General features: G+C 42.9%; 2 protein-coding genes across 14 annotated transcripts in view; both read left to right on the top strand.

The window, feature by feature from the left end:
- Window positions 1-1,886: 1,886 nt before the first annotated feature.
- Window positions 1,887-8,608, top strand: ZNF367 (zinc finger protein 367). The gene is made up of 5 exons (XM_033086274.1): window positions 1,887-2,328; window positions 3,309-3,459; window positions 4,774-4,893; window positions 5,264-5,402; window positions 5,992-8,608. Exons 1-5 carry the CDS (start codon window positions 1,969-1,971, stop codon window positions 6,230-6,232), a joined length of 1,011 nt encoding a protein of 336 aa, XP_032942165.1. The 5' UTR covers window positions 1,887-1,968; the 3' UTR covers window positions 6,233-8,608.
- A 540-nt stretch (window positions 8,609-9,148) lies between these two features.
- The window catches only part of SLC35D2 (solute carrier family 35 member D2), a 59,552-nt gene continuing 47,091 nt past the window's right edge, over window positions 9,149-21,609 (top strand). For 11 of the 13 annotated variants that reach the window (XR_004420803.1, XR_004420802.1, XM_033086123.1 and 8 more), the window contains exons 1-6: window positions 9,149-9,314; window positions 11,994-12,027; window positions 14,132-14,218; window positions 17,010-17,077; window positions 19,442-19,513; window positions 21,468-21,536. Coding sequence is in view for 11 of the 13 variants with exons in the window: in XM_033086123.1 (XP_032942014.1) it covers window positions 9,172-9,314; window positions 11,994-12,027; window positions 14,132-14,218; window positions 17,010-17,077; window positions 19,442-19,513; window positions 21,468-21,536 (473 nt within the window). In the remaining 2 variants the exon portion in view is untranslated. The other 2 variants (XM_033086130.1, XM_033086129.1) reach the window with 2 other exon arrangements.

The raw sequence follows: 21,609 nt of genomic DNA, 5'->3' as shown, positions 1-21,609 counted from the left end.
TCCTCTACAACATCGTTTAATTACCAGAACTATTTACCATGGGCCATTTTTAGGGCGGAAGGTTTCTGAGGGGGTCACATCCAAGCATGTGGAAACCTATTTGTTCATTTTGGATACAAATGTTATAAGCTGCAGCATTTTCTTCTGGCCTGGTAAGCAAGGCCTGACCTGGCATAGTAATGGTAGGACTTCAACATGTAGCACTGACTTTGAGAAGCTGCGATAGTACTACAATGGACAAGAATTTGCCTAAGTAAACATTTGAGGATTTTTAGTTGGTTTAAAAGAGCAGTCGAGGCAAACTCAGCTATAATTCGTAATGAAAGGGCTGCTGATCTCAGGATGGATAAGAAATGCTGCAGTCCTGTATTACAGCCTCTGCATTGGAAGAACTGGTAGGCTTTCCCCGTTATCCAAAAGTTAGTAGTCATATGCTGCTAACCTGCTCTTCCCTGCACTTTCCTGTTCTTGTCAGTTCTTGTCATCTTGTGATGTTTGTTAACACTCTTACAAGGCAGCAGTTTGCAGTATGCACAAGTGATCTGGGGGGAAAAACCCTCACCATTTTTACAGCTCTGTGGGTTCTCTGTGCTCCTGGTATTGGCCCCAAATTTTAACCTCTAATGTAATAAATGGAAGTTATTTTCTGAACCTGGAGCAGCCATATGTTGAGGTGAAACTTTAGTTCTCTACCACACTCAATGTAAAGAAGCTTTCATCATGTTGAGGTGAAGCTTCTTGTGTTTCAGTTTAGGGCCATTGCTCCTCGTCCTACCGCTGAGTACCACTGAATAAATCTGGCACTGTCCTCTTAAAATACCACCTGCCTTAAGAACTTCCTAAAATTCTCGACTCCAGGCCGTGACAACGTCTCGTGCCCGCTTCTCACAATCCCGGGACCGGTGCATGTAGCTGTACAGCTACGAGTCCCCTGCTGCCACAAGCACCGCTGCTCGACGGGGCGTCTCCCAGGGCAGCCCCGCCAGCGCCATAACGGCCGCGCCGTCCCGACCCCGCCCGCCCTACGATCTCTCCGGAAGCGGCGGCAGCTCACGGGGCAGCTCCCAGCCCGCAAGTTCCCTCCCAAGTCTGTCCGCCGCTGAAGGGCAGGGCCGCGGCAGGGCAAAAGGAAGAGCTCCCCCAGCCCAGGGAGAGGAAGCCAGGACCCGCCGTCCCACTCCCAGGAGACGCCTTTAAGCGCCGGGCGCGCCAACTCCACTGCGCCTCCACGGGATTGGCCCGCGCAGCCCGCCCACAGCCACAGCGCGCCAAACCTGCCCGGGCGCCCCACCCCTGCCTGCCCCCGCCCGCTCCGCAGCCGGCCAATCAGCGCCTCCCTCAGGGCCCTGAGCCCGGCTTCTGCCCAATAGGATGGCAGCAACCGCACGGCCTCGCCCTCGGGCCCCGCTCTTAGAGGCGCGGCCGCGGACTTTCCCGCCCAGCGGTTGGCCGGCGGGAACAGACTCCCCGTGACACCCGCGCCGGGCCGGGTGATTGGCTGCGCTCGGGCGCGAAACGTAACGCGGGAAAACCTGGGGCTCGGCCCGGGCTGCGAGCGCAGAGGTATCGCGGCGGCGGCAGCGGCTCTTCCTCGGGCATCGCCGGGACCGGGACTGCCAGCGGTGCCGGCTTCGCTTCGGAAAGGTGCGGGGACACTGTGACTGCTTCGCTCCGGCCGCTGCCATGGCCGGGGGTTGCCCCTGACTTGGAGGATCCGCTCGGGGGTGGCCGCAGAAGCGGAGGGGTGCGGAGGGGAAGCCACCGATACCACAGGGAGCCGCCGTCCTCGGTGATGAGCGGCTGAGACGGGCCCGGGCGGCGACAGGTGGCGACAGCCGCGGGACCTCCGTGCAGCTGCACGGCCCAACCCAGGACACGGGCGCAGACAGCGGGGCCGTGCCGCTGCGAAGCGCCTTCCTTTCCCTCTTTCTCTGCGCTCCCTTCGCCACTGCCCGCGAGGGTTCGGCGATGGCGGAGAGGGTCCCGCCGGGTCACCCCACGGTGATTTTTTGCCAGGACTCCCCGAAGCGCGTCCTGGTCTCCGTTATCAAAACCACTCCGATCAAACCCTCCTCGGGGGGCAGCGGGGGCGAGGAGCCGATGGCCGTCCCGCCTGTCCCCACCAGCCCCGGCTTCAGCGACTTCATGGTCTACCCCTGGCGCTGGGGCGAGAACGCGCACAACGTGACCCTCAGCCCCGGCGGCAGCGACAGCACCGCCGGCCCGTCAGCTCTCCCGCCGCCCCGTGGGGGAACGGGCAGAGTCCCCGGCGGGGACGAGGAGAAGGCGGGGAGCCCGGGGAGCGGCGGCCGGCACCGGCACCTGAAGGTGAGTGCGGGGCGGGCGAGGGCGGGCGGGCCGCGCGCTTACAGGGTGACTCCGCGGCGCGCGCCCCTCCCGCGCTTCCGGACATTTAAAGTGAAGTCACTTCCGGCAACGGCGCGCGCGCCGCGGGGAAGAGCAGGGGGCGGAGCCGCTGCCCGTCCTCCCTTCCTTCTAAAGTAAAAAATAAACCTAAAAAAGCACCTTCGCCATCGAAAAAAAATCCTTGCCCTCTCTCTCCTCGCATCTGGAGTGCTTTGTCCCGTTCTGGGCTCCTCAGTACCGGAGAGACACGGAGGTCCTGGAGTGGGTCCAGTGTAGGAAAACAAAGATGATTAAGGGTCTGGAGCATGTCTCTTAGGAGGAAAGGCTGAGGGAGCTGGGCCTATTCAGCCTCGAGAAGAGACGACTGAGAGAGAACCTTATTAATGGATATGAATATCTAACAAGGGTGCCAAGAGGATGGAGCCAGGGTCTGCTTGCTTGCGACAAGCTATGGGGGGGAAAAAGGCAACGGGCAGAAACTGATACACAGGACGTTTTCCTCATTATGAGGAGGAATTTCTTTATTGTGTTGGTGGCCAAGCACTGGCACAGGCTGCCCAGAGAGGTTTGAGAGTCTCCCTCACTGGAGATACTTGGGAACTGCCTGGACACAATCCTGTGCCATGGACTCTAGAAGGACTCTGAGCAGGGAGATTGGAGGTTGGAGCAGATGATCCAGTGTGGCTCCTTTCAACCTGACCGATTCTGTGACCTTGTCAGTTTCTCCTCTTGCTGCTGAGCACATGGTGGTGCCTGTGATCTCCCCTCCTGCACCCACTGCAGCGCAGCCAGTAAGGAGTGAGTTAGGGATGAGCTGGGCACAATCATGGCTCTGTGCAATCATCCTTGGTCACACCATCACTCCAGAGGATAATGTGCCTGTTGGCCAAACTGTTGGGGGGAGGAAGTGCCTGAGTTTAGATGCCTTTATTTACACACAGGATGGGATAAGACGTGGCCGTCCAAGAGCAGACACCGTCCGAGACCTGATCAGTGAAGGAGAGCACTCTTCCAGCAGGATACGCTGCAATATTTGCAACAGGGTCTTTCCACGAGAGAAATCACTGCAAGCCCATAAACGAACTCACACTGGTGAGTAAAAGGAAGGTGTGAACTCTTCCACTCAGGAAGAATTAGTGAAGGGATTAAACCCCCCCAGACAAATAGAAAGGAACCCCAAAAAAACTTGACCTGTTATGATTTTATTGTAACTGCTAAATTAATCATACTTTGGTCTCATAAGAGGTTACTGTAACTCAAAAAGGGGCTGGCAACTTCAGAATTGTAACATTCCAGGAAGTGTGCTTAAATATTAAGAGAAGAGTCCACAAGCTTAAAATCATCACCCAGTTGTTTTTTATCACCACCTAAAATTCATTTTCTAGGGCGGAGGAAATCATGCAAATTTACTGAACTCTGTTTAGAAGACAATTTGCAGTTAAGTTAAAATGTATGATGAACTCACTCAATACTCAGCTGAATTTGAACTGAAGATGTGGTTTGGGTTTTTTTTAAAAACCAAGCAAATATATTTTATTTCTTCAACAGAACACCATATTTACCATAAAATATGAAAAAATGTATCTCACAAAACAGACACAACCACCAGCACTCCTCTCAAACCAACCAAACAAAATCCCTCAAAAGTCTTGGCTTTCAGCATCTCCTTTTGACCTAAATCACTATGACTAATCTAGATAATTATATTAAACAGCAGCATTTCTCATGTTTTTTGGTCAAAAGATGTTATTTCACTTGGTCCTACAATGTGTTGAACTAACCCTGTTATTCCTCTGAACTAGTGAGCTGGACTCATCCTCATTTTGTTGCCTTCCTGAGGGTGGTGGCATGGCATGCCTTTGTGTAGTGCTTGAGGAAGGAGACACCTGTTAGCTTTGTTCTTGCTGTTGCAAGCCTAGCCTAACAAAACTTAAATCTGGAATAAGTTTCTCATGCAGCCTCCATCATTGTAGCTTTTCTTAAACATGAGATATTTCTCCTAATAGTTACTTCTACAACCTTGTAAAAATGATGACTGCAGATATTTTATCCTAGTTCAGGCTATAGTAAGGATAAAATTTTTCTGCTTACCTGAATTACATTACTTGTCTGTTTACTTCATATATTTCTTTCACAGTTTCACAAAACTTATGTAGTGCTGTCTAATAGTGTTAAAATAGAAAATATGACTAGGAGAAGTATAATATTTTTTTCCTCTTTGGAAATAGGTATGTTGTCCAGTAGCATAGATTATGCACTTCAAAGTACACTAGGGTTTTTTAAGTAGACGTAAGTTTCTGAGTGGGTAAAAGGAGAATTTACACAAGTGTCAAGCCAGGGACCACCACTGGATACTATGACACTTCTATTTATCTGTCATAAATCTCTTCTGTTACTACTTTTAAGGTGAAAGACCTTATTTATGTGACTACCCAGATTGTGGGAAAGCCTTTGTACAGAGTGGGCAGCTCAAAACTCACCAGCGTCTCCACACAGGAGAGAAGCCTTTTGTCTGCTCAGAGAATGGTGAGTCATCAGAAAACAATTTGCAGCTTTCTGGGGTCAGACTAATATCAGAAATGTATGCATGTTCACATGGCAAAAGCTTTGAAGTTTAATTTTGGTGGAACTTTTTGGGAAGGGAAGAGCAGTGCAGAACCTGCCTAATTCTGCAAGTATGTATCTGAGGATTGCATACATTCTCTGTCAGTGGATACTAGTGTATTAAATAATGGGGCATGTTAGGAACCTTGCCTGTGGTTTTCAACCAAACCTAGGGTTTTGTGAATGGGAAAGGGTGGAATCAGTGGCATTTCCATCCCGCAGATGTTATACTTTCTCTGGTTGGCTGCTTTCTGTAACACATTCTTCATGGTCACTCTGTGGTTTTTGTAAGGCTGTTTAAGCAGATTCACACATGCAAACCGTCATTGTCCCAAACATCCATATGCCCGACTGAAGAGGGAAGAGCTCACGGACATACTGAGTAAGAAGCAGACAGCTGACAATAAAGCTGTGGCCGAGTGGCTGGCAAAGTAAGTTCCCTCATGGTGTCATCTTTCTCAATACTTAAAAGGGTGGTCTGACACAATATTTATTCTTCAGGACAATAAAATCCCAAGAAACCAAAACTAGATGTTCTTCTGGTACACATCAGCACAGCCTTGCCTCCCTTTAAAGAATTATGAACTCCTGGTCAAGACAATGTTCCTCATTAAATTTTTTTTCTTACAGTTTTGTTTTGTTTGGTATTTGCTCTCTGCTTAAATACTTCTTTTTGCTTGATCAACACCTGCTAATACTTTATTAGCTAGCGCTACAGTTTTGCTGAATTTGCATTTGTATGAGGGGCTCTGTATGCCTAGGGAGAAATGCCTGCCGAGAACACCATGGAGACAAGAAATCTGTCACAGATGTTCACTTGGACACTTTACAGTTAAAACACTGGATAAAGAAGGTTTCTGACAGCTTAAATACTGCCATGTAAGGGCTGAAAGATAAATCCAAGTGCATTGCCCAGTTGGATGCAAGCTAGTACTTGGGAGGTTTTTGCTCATTTTGAATTGTTAGTATGTGAGTCAGTTGTATATATTTTACAAGTATCCCTTACATTTGATGTTACAGATACTGGGAGACTAGAGAGCAGCGTGCTCCTGCTTTGAAGACCAAAGCAATCCAGAAAACGGATCAGGAACAGCAGGACCCAATGGAGTATCTTCAGTCTGATGAAGAGGATGATGAAGAGAAAAACGGCGCTCATTCAGCTGCCCGGCACCGCCGCCTCCAGGAGCAGCGTGAACGCATGCATGGCGCGCTGGCACTCATTGAGCTCGCAAACTTAGCTGTGGCACCCCTGCGACAGTAGATAGGAGAGTCTCTGCCCATTAAAAATGTACTTTCTGGTGTTCCTTAACCAGTTAGCTCCCAAGCATAAGCTAAGCACCTTATTTGCTTATAATAGGCTGCTATTCTGTAGAATTTATGAAGAATGTTGTTGCCTCATAACATGGGGTGAGAGAATTGCACTTTTGGTAAGGTAGAAGACAGATGTAAAATTTCTAAGTATTTTGTAAATATGGGACTGCATAAGGCAGGGTTGACAAATTTATGTGTCATGGAAAGCTAGATTTTGCAAGGTTAACTCATTTATCTGAAGCAGATTTCACAGGAAATACTTTGTGAACAAAGTGTTCACAATTAGCAGGATGGTACATGTGGCCAAAGAAGGCTGACAAAGAAGTATTTATCTGACTGTCTAGCAAAGTGATGGGTCTGGGGATATTGTTAAACAGCAATGAAACCACATTTTTCTAATGTCAGTATATCTTTACCTAGCATCTCCAAGGCAAAGGGCAAAGGTTAGTTATCTCAACTTGTACAGGGAAAGAAAATGCTTCATGCAGGGAATATCTTCACTGTGACTGCCTAAGGTATGAGGCTTGACTTTGCTGCTTCACATTTTTTTGATTTGATTTCAGCAGAATCTCTTGGTAGCACTTGTTATTCCTAACATGTGTAGTTGGGAAGTTTTGCACATTGTTTTATCTGAAAATGATTAGTCTTGCAAAGTCTAGAAAAAAGAAAACAATTGGTAATATTTTTTCAGGTGATTTTGGGCCCTGTAGTGATTTGGCACTTGATTTTGTTAATAAAGGGGTTGTTTACAGGGTGGTATAAATTTGTAGTAAACTATTTTAGGTCTCCTATTAGCAAACACTAAGTTTTAAAGTATTGCTTTTATAATGATTAGCAAATAGAAGCCTCCATACTTACTGTGCATAAAGCCCACCTTACTGCTTTACTCCAGCATAACATGCCGATTTTTTGTTCACTAACCGTAGCACAGCTATAAACACTGCAGAAAAGTATTCGCTATACAATTAGAAAATAGGCTTCCAAAGGTAGTTACAAGTGTGTTAACAGTGTGATTTCATATATTTCCCAAATAAGTTGCAGAATGCTGCCTAGTATTCAGATGGTGATATAAAATGTTTAACAGGGTATCTTGTCACTTTGTGAATCTTGGATACTTTCAGTAGCATTGTCTCATGATGATTCTTTATCATATTTTGCTTTGAAGGCAGACAGAGATTCCTAATAGGCTAACAAAACTTTGGTTTCAGATTGGACTTTCTGTGTGTGGTTTTGTTGTTGGTTGTTGTTGTTGTTGTTGTTGTTAAGCTACTGCTTAAGGGGATATTAATAATGTGTATTTACTGACTTGCTTGCTTTAACTTGTTCCTCTCGTTGGAAGTCAGGAAATTCAGGTGAGAAGGGAAGCCTCTCTCCCTCTCACTTGAACTGAAATGGAAGAAAACATTTTATCAATCACTTGATATAGGCTGACCAGATGCATACAGCTGTTCCAGAAGAGCAGAGTGGTTTTACTTCAGAAACTGCAGCTGTTGAAGTATGTCCTCTGCTAACCTGTTGTGGTTGAAAATCTCATTAACCCAGTTTGTTTAAATCCTGTGTTGATGCACTTAACTAAAAAGAAATTGAATAATTTTTTTAAAAAGTCTCTTGCATTGAATGTAAGTAATTTTGCACCAGTGATACGGTTTAACTTCTGTTTCAGCTTCTGAAAAAAACAGGAAACACTACTCATACAAGGCTTCTTTGCCTGCATAAAAATGGTAATTCACTCATGTATGTAGGTTTTGAGTTTCTAAAAAATATTACATGCTTGACTGTTCATTTGGCTCTGTGTGAACAGTCTGATTCCAAAATGAGCCCTGAACATACATCTGTTGTAATTCTGAATCATAACTGCTCCTGAGTAATATTTCACAGGGCAAAAGGGTAATTACCAGCCACTTGCAGACTGGAATATTACTTCATCAGGATTGGTTGTGGGTGTTTTGGTTTTTTGGTGGGGTTTTTTGGGGTTTTTTTTGCTTGTTGTTGTTGGGTTTGAGGTTTTTGAATTTTTTTTCAGTCAGCCAGAATATTTCCTCAGGTCTTTGAAGTATTACAAGTACACTGGATTGTACTTTGCCATCGACAAAATTCAGACAGCTGAAGCAGTTTTGGATCATGACAAGTTTTGGGTAAAATACCAAGTGAAAAAAGCAAAGATGAGATGTGGAAGACTGCTTTTTGTTTTATTAAGTGATTACATACAAGGCATTGTTCAGTGCTTTGAAAGATTTCAGTTGTAGTTTGGCATGAGTTAAAAGCAGAAGAGTTGATGTGCTGTCGTTTTAATAGATGCTTTGAATAAAAACTTGATTTAATTTTAGTTTTAATGTGTGCTGTTTGGCAATTATTAAATACTCAGCCACTTCCTTGTTTCTGACAGCCCGACTTGTTGTGGAGAAGATTGAAGGTGTTTATTTTCCCTGTCCCTTGAAATTTGACACAAGTTAAACCACCCGAGGCAAATTCCGTAGAGCGTTTTTTACGGTTTGAGGCACTTGTGAGAGTCCATCCCTCCGTGCGAGCTCTGGGGGTGCTAGGGGCTGGCTGCAGCTCGGCAGGCTGGTGCCGGGCGCTGCTGGGGCCCGGGCTGCAGCTCGGCGGCCGCGGAGGCGTTCGGCGCTGTGCCGGGGCGCGGCGGCCCCGCGGGCGGCCCAGCGCGGTGCCGGCCCCGCCGGCCGCGCCCGGCCCTAGCGGCGGCAACGCCCCCCGCAGGCCAGGAGAGGCGCGGCGCCGCTCCAGACCCGCCCGCGGGGCCGCCGCGCCCCGGACCCGGTGCCACCGCCGCCGCTCGGGGACGGGCCGGGGAGAAGGAGGAGCGGCGGCCCCACGGCCGCGCTGGTGCCGCCCGCCGTGCGGCCCTGCTCGGCGCCGCTCGTCGCCGTCATGAGCGCCGGCCAGGCCGCGGGGGAGGAGGCGGACGCCGCCGCCGCTACCCCAGCGCTTCCCAGGGTGCTCTCGGCGCTCTTCTACGGGGCGAGCTCCTTCCTCACCGTGCTGGTCAACAAGGCGCTCCTCAGCGCTTACAGGTGAGCGCCGGGGCGGAGCCCCCCGCGGGTGCTGGCACAGCCGGTGCCGGGCGATGCCAGGGTGTCCGGCCCGGCCCGGCGGAGAAGCGTTCCCGCTCCTGTTCCCCTTGCCATGCAGCTCGGATCCCTGGGCAGCCAGCTGGTGGGTAAGGGACTGGGAGCCAGGCCAGCTTCTCCTGTTTCAGACCCCACTTGTGCCCAGTTCTGCAGCACCGCCCGACGGCAGGCACAGTTCCGGCAGCACCTGGCTTTTCCTTGGGGTCTTCTCGCTGTTCCCAGGGGATCGCATCACCTGAGACACCCGTATGCCCTAACTGTTCCTGCCGAACAGCGTCTTCCTTCCAGCACCTTTCTTTACTGAGGTAGCCAGAAAAGTGAAGGTTGTAAAATGCCTTAATCGTGAAAATACTGAAAGATTCTGTCCTTGACTTGAGCTAATTTCCATCATGATGATAATTAGCAACCTCTATCATTGTGTAAAGCCACAGCGTTAACTGCAAACCTCTTACACTTTGCATTTTTCTCTTAGTCTTTCAGCCGTGGGAAACAGAGAAATGTGAGCATTTATCTCCAAGTCATACTTTCCCCATCTAGATTTGTACTTTTTGGACATCAATCGTGTTTGTGGGTCCCTTCTGACTCAGGATAGTTATGGTTCTGTGATTGTCCTGTGACTGCCATTTTTCTCACCATTAGCATCTTTTACTTAAAATCTTTGCTCTGTTTTTTGCTGTGGTTTAGCTCATCTTGAATCAAAATCAGAAGAAGAAAAAACAAAAGAAAGTTAAAAAGCCCAGCTTGCTGTCATTTTCTAACATTCAGTGCTATTTGAACATGTAACAGCTGTATTTAATATGTCTCATAAATTGTACGTGGTGCAAGTCGAGGTTTTGTTTTATAGTGGTTTTTATCCTACAGACTGCAGCTTCCTGCAAGTCCTTGGCATAGATCTAGCACATCTGTGAGATAATCGAGTGCAGTATGTCCATCAGTTAGCTTAAGTTTTGTATTAAGACCTTACAGCATTGCTGGAAATATGTAAGCCTCTGCAAATCATAAATGTCTGGAGATAACAGATGGGTGAACTCTCCATTTTTGTGTGGAGTAGCTGTAAATACTAAACAAAAGGCATTTTAGATGTCACATGACTTTAAATGGAAGTCCTGCTGTTTCTTGTTTTTTCTGCCTCCGATACTTCTGTTTCCCTGAACTTCTTTTTGGTTGCTCCTAACTCTGTATTAGGACTGTAATGCTCTTATGGCCTTCCTGCTGTGATTCAGCACATTTTTTTCTTTTGTCAATGCTTTGTTCCCATCCCAGTTATGTAAATTTGAGATGTACACTTCTCACCACACCAAGCATGAGTACAGCAGTTCCTGCAAATGTCATGAAGTTCAACAAGGCCATGTATGAGGTTCTGTACCTGGATTGAGGCAGTCCTAGGCACAAATACAGTCTGCATGGAGGATGGATTGAGACTAGCCTTGGGGAGAAAGACTTAGGGGTGTTTGTGGACAAAAAGCTGAATATGAACCAGCACTGTGTGCTTGCAGCCCAGAAACCCAACCATCTGTACTGCATCAGAAGATGTGTGGCCAGCAGGTCAAGGGAGGGTATTCTGTGTCCCTGCTCTGGTGAGACCCCACCTGTACTAATGCATCCAGGTCTTGGGCCCCCAAGAGAAAGAAGACACGGACCTGTTGGAACTAGTCCAGAGAAGACCACTAGTCACAGTGGCAGTGATCACAAAACAGCAGCACCTCTCCTGTGAAGGCAGGAGAAACAGGGTTGTTCAGCCTGGAGAAATTCCAAGAAGACCTTATTGTGGCGTTCCAGTACCTAAAGAGCTCAATAAGGACTTTTCAGAAGGCCATGCAGAGATAGGACAAAGGGGAAAGGCCTTAAGCTGAAAGAGGAGCGGTCTAGATTGATATTAGGAAGAAATTCTTTACTGTCAGAGTGGTGGTGCGCTGGAGTAAGCTGTCCAGACAGGTTGTGGACTCCCCGTCCCTAGAGGTGCTCAAGACCAGTCTGGATGGGGCTTTGAGCAACCTGGAGTAGTGGAAGGTGTCCCTGCCCATGGCAAAGGGTTTGGCATTAGGTGATCTAAAGGTAATAAAGAAATAGAAATTAAAGATAATAAAGAATAAATAAAGATAATAAAGGTCCCTTCCAGCCTAAACCATTCTGTGCTTTCGGCTAAAGCCAACCAAAGGGTTATAGTAGGAATGTAGTTAATTTAGTAGGAAATAGATGTTTCTACAACATTTATCTAAGAACTTAATTGTGACAAAAACATATTGCTAGTATGTTTGGACTGTAGAGATAAGCTTCCATGTTAGAGCAAGTGCAAGAGGTTTTAAGTTATTATGCCATATCAGGATTCAAAAGGTATATGTGAAGCTACTCAAGAAACAATGCATTAAGAGTTCTCTAATGGGAGAGAGTTCTCTTACCTTCACTTATGAGTATTTCCCAAACAACTAGCAGTTCAGAATCGATCAACTGTGCATGGACTGTATTATTTGGACTGCAGAAATGCAATATTACAACTACAGTAAGTGTAGTCCTGAGCTCTTAAACACAGGCCAGTCATCCTCATGTTTAATTGTTGACATTGGTATTTCCTAATGATTTCTTTCCATTCCTCAGTACTAAATATCTGTTCATGCTTTTCAGCTTTCCATCACCAATGTTTCTTGGAATTGGACAGGTATGTTTGCAAGTAAAGCATACTAAAATTATTCATTGTTTTGTAAGGTAAACTAACAATAATAAAGGTAGATTTTAGGGGGTAAATTCGCTATAACAAGCAGTTATAGTGAACTACTTGTCTTCTGAATTAGATACTCTGTAAGGAACTGTTATTTGTTTAGTTGAAAATAGGCAGCTTTGAGCTTGAGTCAAAATTATTGCCTGGACAGAGTCATATAAAAGGCTGGAATGCTATTTTTTTCTCCTTGTAGAGTTCAGTAATTAAGGAATCTGGCCTTCAAAACTGTCTAGCTTTGTTGTAGCAAGTGCTTACATTCTGTGAGGGTCCTTGAGCCTTTGTGGACTACATGCAGAGATATTGCCTGTTTGTAGCCAAGCCATGTGTTTCCTCATAAATTTCACCTCATTTCCCAGAAGTTTTCCAGTAGAACCAGTGCAAAATTTTAATTCTTTCTTGCTTTACTTGCCCATGGGTAAGTTGCCATATTGCAGCAGAAATGTTTTTTGTTTTTTTTTTTTTTGCTATTAGGAGGCATCATAAAGCCAAAGTTCAAATACTTGTGGTCCATAAAGAAAATGTATCATTGCAGAGGGATTACTGATAAAGATTGAGCCTTGAAACAAGTATTTTTTAGGCAAACACATTTTATAGATAACTTGCTTTCTGCCAAGGCTACACAGCAGGGGGTAGTGGGGAAGAATTGAAAACAGGGTACTGCAAGTCTGACATCTCTGCTCTTAGAGAGAGTAAAATGTCTTGTAAAGACTTAGTGATGTGATAGAGTTTTATGCATCCAGACTGCCCAAGGAACCATAGATCATGTTTCAGTGAAAGGATAGGAAATGTGGCAATCATTCATGTCTTGATGCAGCTTTTTTCTTTGCAAAATCTAAGACTTAATGGCATTTCTGTTTTTTTATTGACTGATCCTTCCAAGGTTTTCCTGAACACTATATAAAGTCCATGTGATATGGTATAATGCTTTAGTCTGCAGAATATGACTCCACCTCATCCTGTAGATAGTCAGTTACAGTAATTTCACGATTACAAGCCACACCGATTGTAAACCGCACTTCTGGGGTGTCAGCAACGTTTTGTTTTTCCCCCATATATAGGCTGCACTAGATGGTAAACGGCACTTTCGTTCGCAGTGAGGATCCGCGTGCAACTTTCACAGAGTTGTCAGTTAGTAACAGAATCGTGGGATCGCGGGGTTTACTGGCTTGGCCCTGCTCGGGGTGGCCACCAGGGAGCGACCCCAGCCCTGCTCACCACTGCCGCCGGGAGGCAGGGGAGCGGTGTGCCTGGCTGCTGCCGCCGGGAGGAGGGAGAGGGGCTTGCCCAGCTGGTGCCACCACCGCGCCCCCCGGGGCCGGGCAGTGCTGCCACTGCGCTGCCACTGCCCCACCATCCAGAACCAGGAGTGCTCTGCCTCGGCTCGGGGCTGCTGCTGACTCGGACTTCCGGGTTGGGAAATTTCCAAAATTTGTTCATATATAAACTGCTCCTGAATGTAAGCCGCACTTCTGGTTTGGGAGCAAAATTTTAGTCGAAATGGTGTGGCTTATAATCGCGAAATTACTGTACTGTTTTTTTGTATTAGGAAAATTTGACCCTTTGTTTTGACTCCTTGGGGACAGCATTAACACCTATGATGTAGGATTGCTCAAATATTCTTCTTCATTCTGTTTGCATCTTTACTATTTCTTCCTCAAGTTGTCAACAGACAATCTCCATCTTACATTGCCAAAAACAGTTTTGGGAGTGATTCTGCAGACTAAACAATTCTCTGAATAAAAATTTTATGGTTTATTTGGGATTGTGTCCTATCTTATTTTCTCAGCATGCATTGTTTCACTAATTTTCTTCAGGATAGTAAAATATATGTGTGTATTTTCCTTTTAAATAAATAACTGGCAAAATTGATAAGAGCAAAATTATTTCAATCTCTTAATTGTGTTCTGCGCTGTTCTTTTAGAGAAATACATAAAACTTAGCATTTGTCAAATTTGTATTAAAGATTTTGTGTTTGAAGCAGTTTTTTCGTTCATACGTTACAATTTTGGTCTTACACAACTTCTAATTTTTTCTTTTTGTTTAGATGGCCGCCACTATACTTATCTTGTATGTGTCAAAACTAAATAAGATTGTTCACTTCCCTGATTTTGATAAAAGTATACCTGTGAAGGTAAGGATCACATATGTCCTGGTATTAATAGGAAGAGTTACTTCTTATAATAACATTCTTTCTTACAAAGACAAGAAAAACATTAGCATTTCTTTTTCAAATGGGATTATTTGTATAATTGTTTAATTAAAAATTTATTTGATAACTTTAATTTCCCTAAATTTAATATTCTAGTTTGGGCTATAGTGATAAACTCTGTTTGCAGAGAAATCTGGTGCCATTGTGTTATGCAGTACATGGGAAAGGTGCTCTACTTTTATACAGCTGGATGAATTCTTTTGTATTCCTGAAGGGTTTTTCTGCATATAGCTCTCTGTGGGATCAATGGGAGATGTGTTTGCAAAAGACTTTTGAACACAGCATGAAGAGAAAAAGACTGCTTGGAAATATGAATGGAGCATGGGATAAAATAATAGAAAAATAATGTGATAGATGAGAAACGAGAACAAAGTCTGACTCCCAGTATAAGATTTATGTTCCATAGGAGGGGCTAAAATAATGCCCACTGAAAATGCTGTAGCTGGTGACTAGCTGCATCATTAGATCTTAAATGTGTATGGTCTAAAGAGGCAGGACAGAACAAATGTAAGAGGACCTCCTCTTACCTCAGTTTGGGAACTAGGGTGTGAAATGACTACAGCAATGATCCTCGAAGATTTTTGCATCTGTGCAATGTTGCTGGAATGTTTCTTTGATGCATTAGCCTGTGTGTTTATGTCTTGTTGCAGGGTATCAGTTGTGCTTGCTCCAGGACACAGGGAGTGTTCCCAGCTCTGTTACAGGGCTCAGATAATATAGCTTTTCAGGCCCACATCTTTACTGCAGAATCTTGTCTTACTATCAGTATGAGGTTTACGATGGATGTCTCACAGATGTGTTTGTTCTTAATACGTGTTGAAATCATTGGGATTTCTACATGTACGAGTCTTGGAGAAAAATCCATGGTATCATTCATAAAGTGGATAATCCTTCTTTATTCCAGAATAAGAAAGGTTTCCCAGTGAGTAGTAGTGAGTTCCACACATAAACAACTTATTGAGACCTTGAGAAGTTTCTTCCCTCCATTCTCCCCAAGTCCTGCTGTGCTCCCTCTCTGCTGTTGTCTTCACTGTAACTTACATTAAAAAAATACAGCACAAATTTTCTTTATCCTAATAATATCTGTTGTTTGGAAGACTTTGCTGGATAGGCTGGGACCAGTCAGCATTTTAGCTTCCAGGACTTGCACGTTGTTTGTAGTGCTGGATTTGACTAGTCATAGTGAATCAGCTGGATTGCTCATTGTTGATTTCTCTACTTTTTAAGGAACCCTTAGGCCAATTCCTTACCCTTTTGTCAACTTTTGCTTTGACACTAAGATAATAATTACTTTTCACTCCTCAACTGGTTTATGTCTTGAGTGCATTCAACTGGAGTTTTAAAGTAGTGAAATGCTTATTTTAGTGATGAAGCTTTGAAGTTCCTGACCCTTTTTAAGTAAATGATTCACTGATCTCTTCTATTATGCTGGATGTTGTAATATTGTCTTTACAATGGAATGAATTTCAGAGGAAAGATAATATAATGTCTACTGTTTTTAGCCTATAAATGAAATGAATCCAAATGTTGTAAATAAAAGTCTGCAGATGAGATAGTGCATTATAAAATTTTTGCAAACTTATGTCGACAGGCTGAATATTTATCGTTACTCGTATTCCAGCTTTCTTTATAGTCCTGTTTACTTTTACTGTGACTTTCACTTAAAAGTTAACTTCAGTTGACTATCAGTTAACTTTTACTTCACTTTTTTTCCTCTCTTGCTGTGAAAGAAATGCAGAATTTTTAGCATAGATAAAATACACCCCACTCATCTGTGTACTTTTGCAGCAAAGTTTTAAGAATGCATAACCTTTGACTTTAGTGTCCTCTGAAGTGTCTCTATGTAGAAACAACACATTAAGATAGAGGATCTGTTATGTCTTTCTGCCATTTCAGCTCCTCTTGACAGACAGTGAGTGGGACTAAATGTACACACTGCCTTTGTCCCATTGATTATTTTGCTTAGTTTAAATCTTCCACAAATTTCACCCATTCTGTGATACTGTAATATTTTCTGTAACAGGAAAATTAATGGCTTTGAATTGCAGCTGATTATTGTAGGGATCCATGTCTTGTACTTTTTCTTAAGGCCCTGAACTTCCTTTATTGTTTAGCTATATTGTGTTATGGACCATATATTTCTATGCAAGTCAGTCTCTTTGGTAGAAGCAAAGTTTAATTTACTCATAATTACTTATCTTTCCTTTTTAGTGTCTCACATTGCGTAGTTTTCTGTGTAGATCTAAAATATTGTGGCTTCGTGCTGTACCAATATATGTAGAGTACATAGAGAAGCACAGCATACTTACAGTTTATTAACCTTTTTATCCCACCTCTTCACTTGCTTATTTAGCTACTTTTGTTAATATTACTTTAATATCTAAAATTAAATTCTAAAATGGGTATTAATCTGAGGATTATAGTAGCTAGAATAAAAGTGATTAACATTTACTCTAAATGGATTCTAAGTCTCATTAGTGGTAGATTGCAACTCTTTAATGACATCAGTGAGGCTATGGGCATGACCAGTCACATAAATGGGAGCTGCAGATGAGTTTGCAGCCTAGTTACATTTTTTTCCTGTTAAAAAGAAAAAACTTCTTTCTTGATAAAAGTGCATCTCATATGGCAGGTATCAAATTCTATCAAGTAAAGTTTCTCAACAGTACTTCTAAACAAAATAATCTGAGTTGTGCTTTTAATTTTATCACAGTTGTTTCCTCTGCCTCTGATTTATGTTGGAAACCACTTAAGTGGATTATCAAGTACCAGCAAACTCAGGTACAGTAAGTAGAAATTATAAGTAGACTGTTTGGATTTTACCCTTTTCTCTTGTGGGGTAAAAAAGGAACACTAAAGAAGAGCATTGTCTAGAGTCTTAAATTCATGTTGTGTCTGTCTGCCTGTCTGTCTAAACCCCCGGTACTATTATGGAATTTTTACCCAAATATTTGATCCGTTTATAAGTTGTCTGCTTCCTTTAAGGGGAGCTTAGCCAGGCCTGTACTGACATAAAAATCACAATATTCCTGTGTAACCATGAAAGTGCTTATACATTCACCTCACGCCCAAGCATCCAGCTTTTCCTGCCTGTCCTAACCAGAGAGTTGACAAACTGTAAGGTGTTTTTGAAGGAAAGCATAAGGAAAAAATTTGTTCAATGATGCCATGGCAGATATTTAGGAATCACCAAAACTGCTGTGTAGTGCAGTGGTGGTAGTGGCCTAACCCTGCTGAGTGCCAAAAGCAGATTGTCAGGGAGCACTGCTGAAGGGTGCCTTGACTCCCATGTGCCTGTGAGTGTAGACCCATGAGAGTTGCTTCCATGCTAGTGCTAAAAAGGTGTACGTAATGTAGACATGCTGTAACAGAATGACCATATTTTCTGTGCAAGATGAGCACAGAAGCCTGATGGCTGCAGCAGGACTGGAGGATACAATAGCACCATTGTGGTGGTTTTTTATTTCATTGCAGCCTCCTGAGGGTTTGGTACCAAACTAGACTAAAACAGAATTTTGCAGGTTTGTGTGCATTTCATAACTACAAGACAGATGCTAGGAAGGAAAATAGAACTTCAGAACTATAGAATTGTCAACGCTGGAAAAGACCTTTAAGATCATCCAGTCCAATTGTCAACCCAGCACTAGCACTGTAATTCTGGACCAGTAATCTTATCACCCAGTACCAGATCCAAACACCCTCAGGGACAGTGACTCCACCATGTCCCTAGACAACCCACTCTAATGCCTGATCACCCTAACAATGACACTTTTTTTCCTAATATCTAGTCTGAATCTCCCCTATGTCAGGTGAAGGCCATTTGTTCTGGTCCTTTCACTGCAGGCACACTAGAAGAGACCTGCCATCAGTTCACTACACCCTCCTTTCAGGGAGTTGTAGAGAGTGATGAGGTCCCCCAGGGTATTACTTTTAATTTGTTTACATTTCTTTTTCTTTATAGAATTAATATTCTCTAACTGTGAACACTAGATGCCTGATTTGGCAATTCTTTGTTGAATGTGTTCACAAACTGTTCCACTGAAACAGACAGAAAGACTTAGGCAGTACTGTGCCTAGTAGCACTTCAACCATTGTGAATATGAAAGTAGTTTCAAAAATGCAAAAGATGGCTTTTTCTTTCCCTTTTCTTTGACTGTAAATGTTAATGTTTAATAGGGTATGTAAATGTACCTTCTCCCTCTCTTGTGGCTGGTATACCTCTCCTAGATTTACTAGTTGTAACTGATTTTTACAACAAAAACTTTAAAATGCCAGCAGTGTTTCTACCATTAACAATTTGTTACACTGCATTTGTTACAATGTATGACACTTATTTATATCAATGAATTCTCCATCTTGTGTGCATTGTCTGGAAGGTGCAGATAATCTTATGCATAAATTCAAAGTATCTGTTGTAAAATTACTAAATATTGTATTAGGAATTGTGTCATCTATTAATGCAATTGTTAATAATTGTCTTAACCAGGGGATTAATTGGTCCATACGTCAATACTGTCACATTTACAAAGTGTGAGACGTGTTTTCTCACACAGAAAGGTTTCCAACTGCATTATTGCATGAAGATCAACAATATGTTGCTAAAAAACCCTGTTTGTTTGTAGTTGAGGCTGGGCCCACCTTTCATGTTTCTTGTATTTCCTCTAATTTTTTGGTCATGGATTTATTTTAATTTTTCTAAAACACATCTTGTTTACTAAGCATGTTTTCTTTGTATTTTATTTCTGTTATATGTTTTCAGAGACAGGTTTATGGTCTTCTCTTAAGTTTATAATATAAATAATTTTTATTTAACTCTGAATTTTGCAGAAAGAATTCTTTCATAAGGGCAGGTAGAAAATACCTACTCTATTCCATTTAAGTAATGCAGAGTGACCTTCAGAACATAGCCAGTTGCACTGATTTACAAACTGGCAAACTTGCTATCTTTCAATGATTTGGTTGTCTGATGTGCATCTAATATCAGACTGACATTTTAATATGAGTATTAAATGATTTGGTGTTTGTTTTGGTTTGTTATTGCTGGGCTAATTGTTCCATTCCCTGGGCTAGTAAAATAAGAGTTAGAATGTAAGAATACTGTTAATCTGATACTATGCTTGGATTTTTATTTTGTTTTTTTGACAGTTTGCCGATGTTTACAGTGCTCAGGAAGTTTACCATTCCACTTACTTTACTGCTGGAAATCATCATACTTGGGTGATCCTTTTTGTTTGTTTTTGGGGTTGTGTTTTTGCTTTTTTGTTATTTTGTTGGGTTTTTTTTCATTTAAGATACCTTTATTTTAGAACATATCAAATTAATTACTTATGTAATCTCATCAGAATATTCAATGAGTGATTTTTACTTACAAATAGAGAAAAGCAAAGAAACTGATTTATGTAGCTTTTTTGAAGACATAGATATATGCATTTTAGTGAAGGGAAAAAAATCTACTTGCCTTCAGTTTCATATCTCATTCTCTAGACTGTTACATGGGTTTCAGGTCAACAGACACAACTCAGACACTTTCAGTGCTTATGTTTGTGTCTTATCTTGGAGACTTCTAAATTGCTTTAAACAGAGAGATCCTTATGTCTCCAAAGAATGCTGATAACGTGGCAGTCTGCTTTTCTAGAGTAACTGTCTGAGTCAAGTCAGGAAGGTTACCAGCTTAATGAAGCAAAATGGCATCTACCAGTTGTTAGATCATAGTATTCCTTATTTACAGACACCTGTGTTATTTTTCATGAGAAATTACGAAGGATATGCTAGCTGCTCAGAATCTCTAATTTCAGTAGTACTGAATTGGAAGAACAGGAGTATAAATACATCATACTTTGTATAGAACTTCATAGTTCTATCCACATGGCTGGTGCTGGACTCACAAGATGAACTCACAAGGAGAAAAACAGCTTGCTGAGCTGAACCCAGGCAATACAAGAGTGATGGTCAGGAGAAAGCTAAAAAAGCAAAAAGCCCTCAGGTAAGCAGTCATCTCCTTTTGGCTGAAGCAGCAGTTAATTGATCAGTGTGATTCATGTGTGGAGATGCTCTGGAATTCTTTAGTAGTTTTAACTTCTGTATGGGAAGCAAGACTTACTGTCTTCTGTTGGCCTGAAGACTTCCACAAGGAAGTGAAAAAAAAATGTGAGTCAGTGAGATGAGAAGTGCTTAGCAGTGAAAAACAGTGGGCATATGAGTGCAAGCAACGTCCTAACCAAAGGAAAGTTTGGGAGGAGAATGCTGTATTGGTGCAGACTGACAATGTATTTCCTCGGGGCTGAAAATGAAAGGACTCTAGAGAGTCTGTGCAGGCTTATATCAGCATTTTTGAAACCGTCAGGGTCTGGGTTGTTACTCTGAGAGTCATTATAATCAAAGCCTAATTTATCTAGAGTCTGCTCAGCGCTTTATTTTCAGGACAGTGGTCCAGAGATGTGCTGCTTTACACATAGGATTTCTCCCAGAGCATTTCTTCAAGAGTATTGTATGTCTTATTTTAATGGATCTTCTCTCTCAGTCTATCTTGACAGAATAAGGACTAGGGGAATATTTGTAAGGCATACTGGAGTGTAATGCAAAAAATGAATACTTAAGGTATTTCCGAATAAAGTCGTGTATAAACCTTTTTATAGGTTTACTGTATGCTTTTTACTACTCTGTGGCAGCACTGATGTGGTAGTGAAGAATGTCATAAGGCATTTCAAGTACAAAGTTTCAGTTTGAGTTCCAAATAAGTATCTATTTAAAAATAATCCAGAGAGTGTACCGTATATTATCTTCCTCAACAAAGGTGACATGAAAAACTGCATGAGAGATGTACAGTGATTTTCCTTTATTGGACTGCTGGAACACATTGAAATGTGTCTATTATGAGTATCCGTACACATTAAATTTGTTGAGTTCAGTGCTGTTACTTTGAACCTTTAATCTGTGCTTTTATAATTGTCTGGTAAGAGAGTGCTCACAGTGCTTTTTCAATCTCCATTCTCAGGGCCAAGGTCTGACAGCATGCCACATGGGCAATCACGTTGTTTCTGTAAAGTTAAGACTTTGCCCTCCTGTTAAATGTTCTGTGATTATTAATTGCTTTGAAACTTTTCAGGCAGACAGCCATTTAATCCCTGCTTCAAATAATGAAAATGTGAACTGTTTCAATTTTTGCCTACAGGAAGCGATACCCACTGAATATTATAGTCAGCGTATTTACCATCATTCTTGGGGCTTTCATAGCCGCTGGGTAAGGTTTTAATTTCTCATACAAAGCCATATTATGAGGGGAGGGACAACAGGAGGACTTTTTCCTTGTTTAG

This window comes from Catharus ustulatus, chromosome Z, assembly GCF_009819885.2.
Source record: "Catharus ustulatus isolate bCatUst1 chromosome Z, bCatUst1.pri.v2, whole genome shotgun sequence".
In the NCBI taxonomy this organism is placed as follows: Eukaryota; Metazoa; Chordata; class Aves; order Passeriformes; family Turdidae; genus Catharus; species Catharus ustulatus.
The sequence above is the reverse complement of the archived record's forward strand: the minus strand, read 5'-3'. Positions and strand labels throughout refer to the sequence as shown.

Coding starts and splice junctions, on each gene's coding strand:
- ZNF367 (XM_033086274.1), top strand. CDS start 1,969: ATGGCGGAGAGGGTCCCGCCGGGTCACCCCACGGTGATTTTTTGCCAG. Junction 4,894..5,263: donor TTTTGTCTGCTCAGAGAATG/GTGAGTCATCAG, acceptor GGTTTTTGTAAG/GCTGTTTAAGCAGATTCACA. Junction 5,403..5,991: donor GTGGCCGAGTGGCTGGCAAA/GTAAGTTCCCTC, acceptor TTGATGTTACAG/ATACTGGGAGACTAGAGAGC.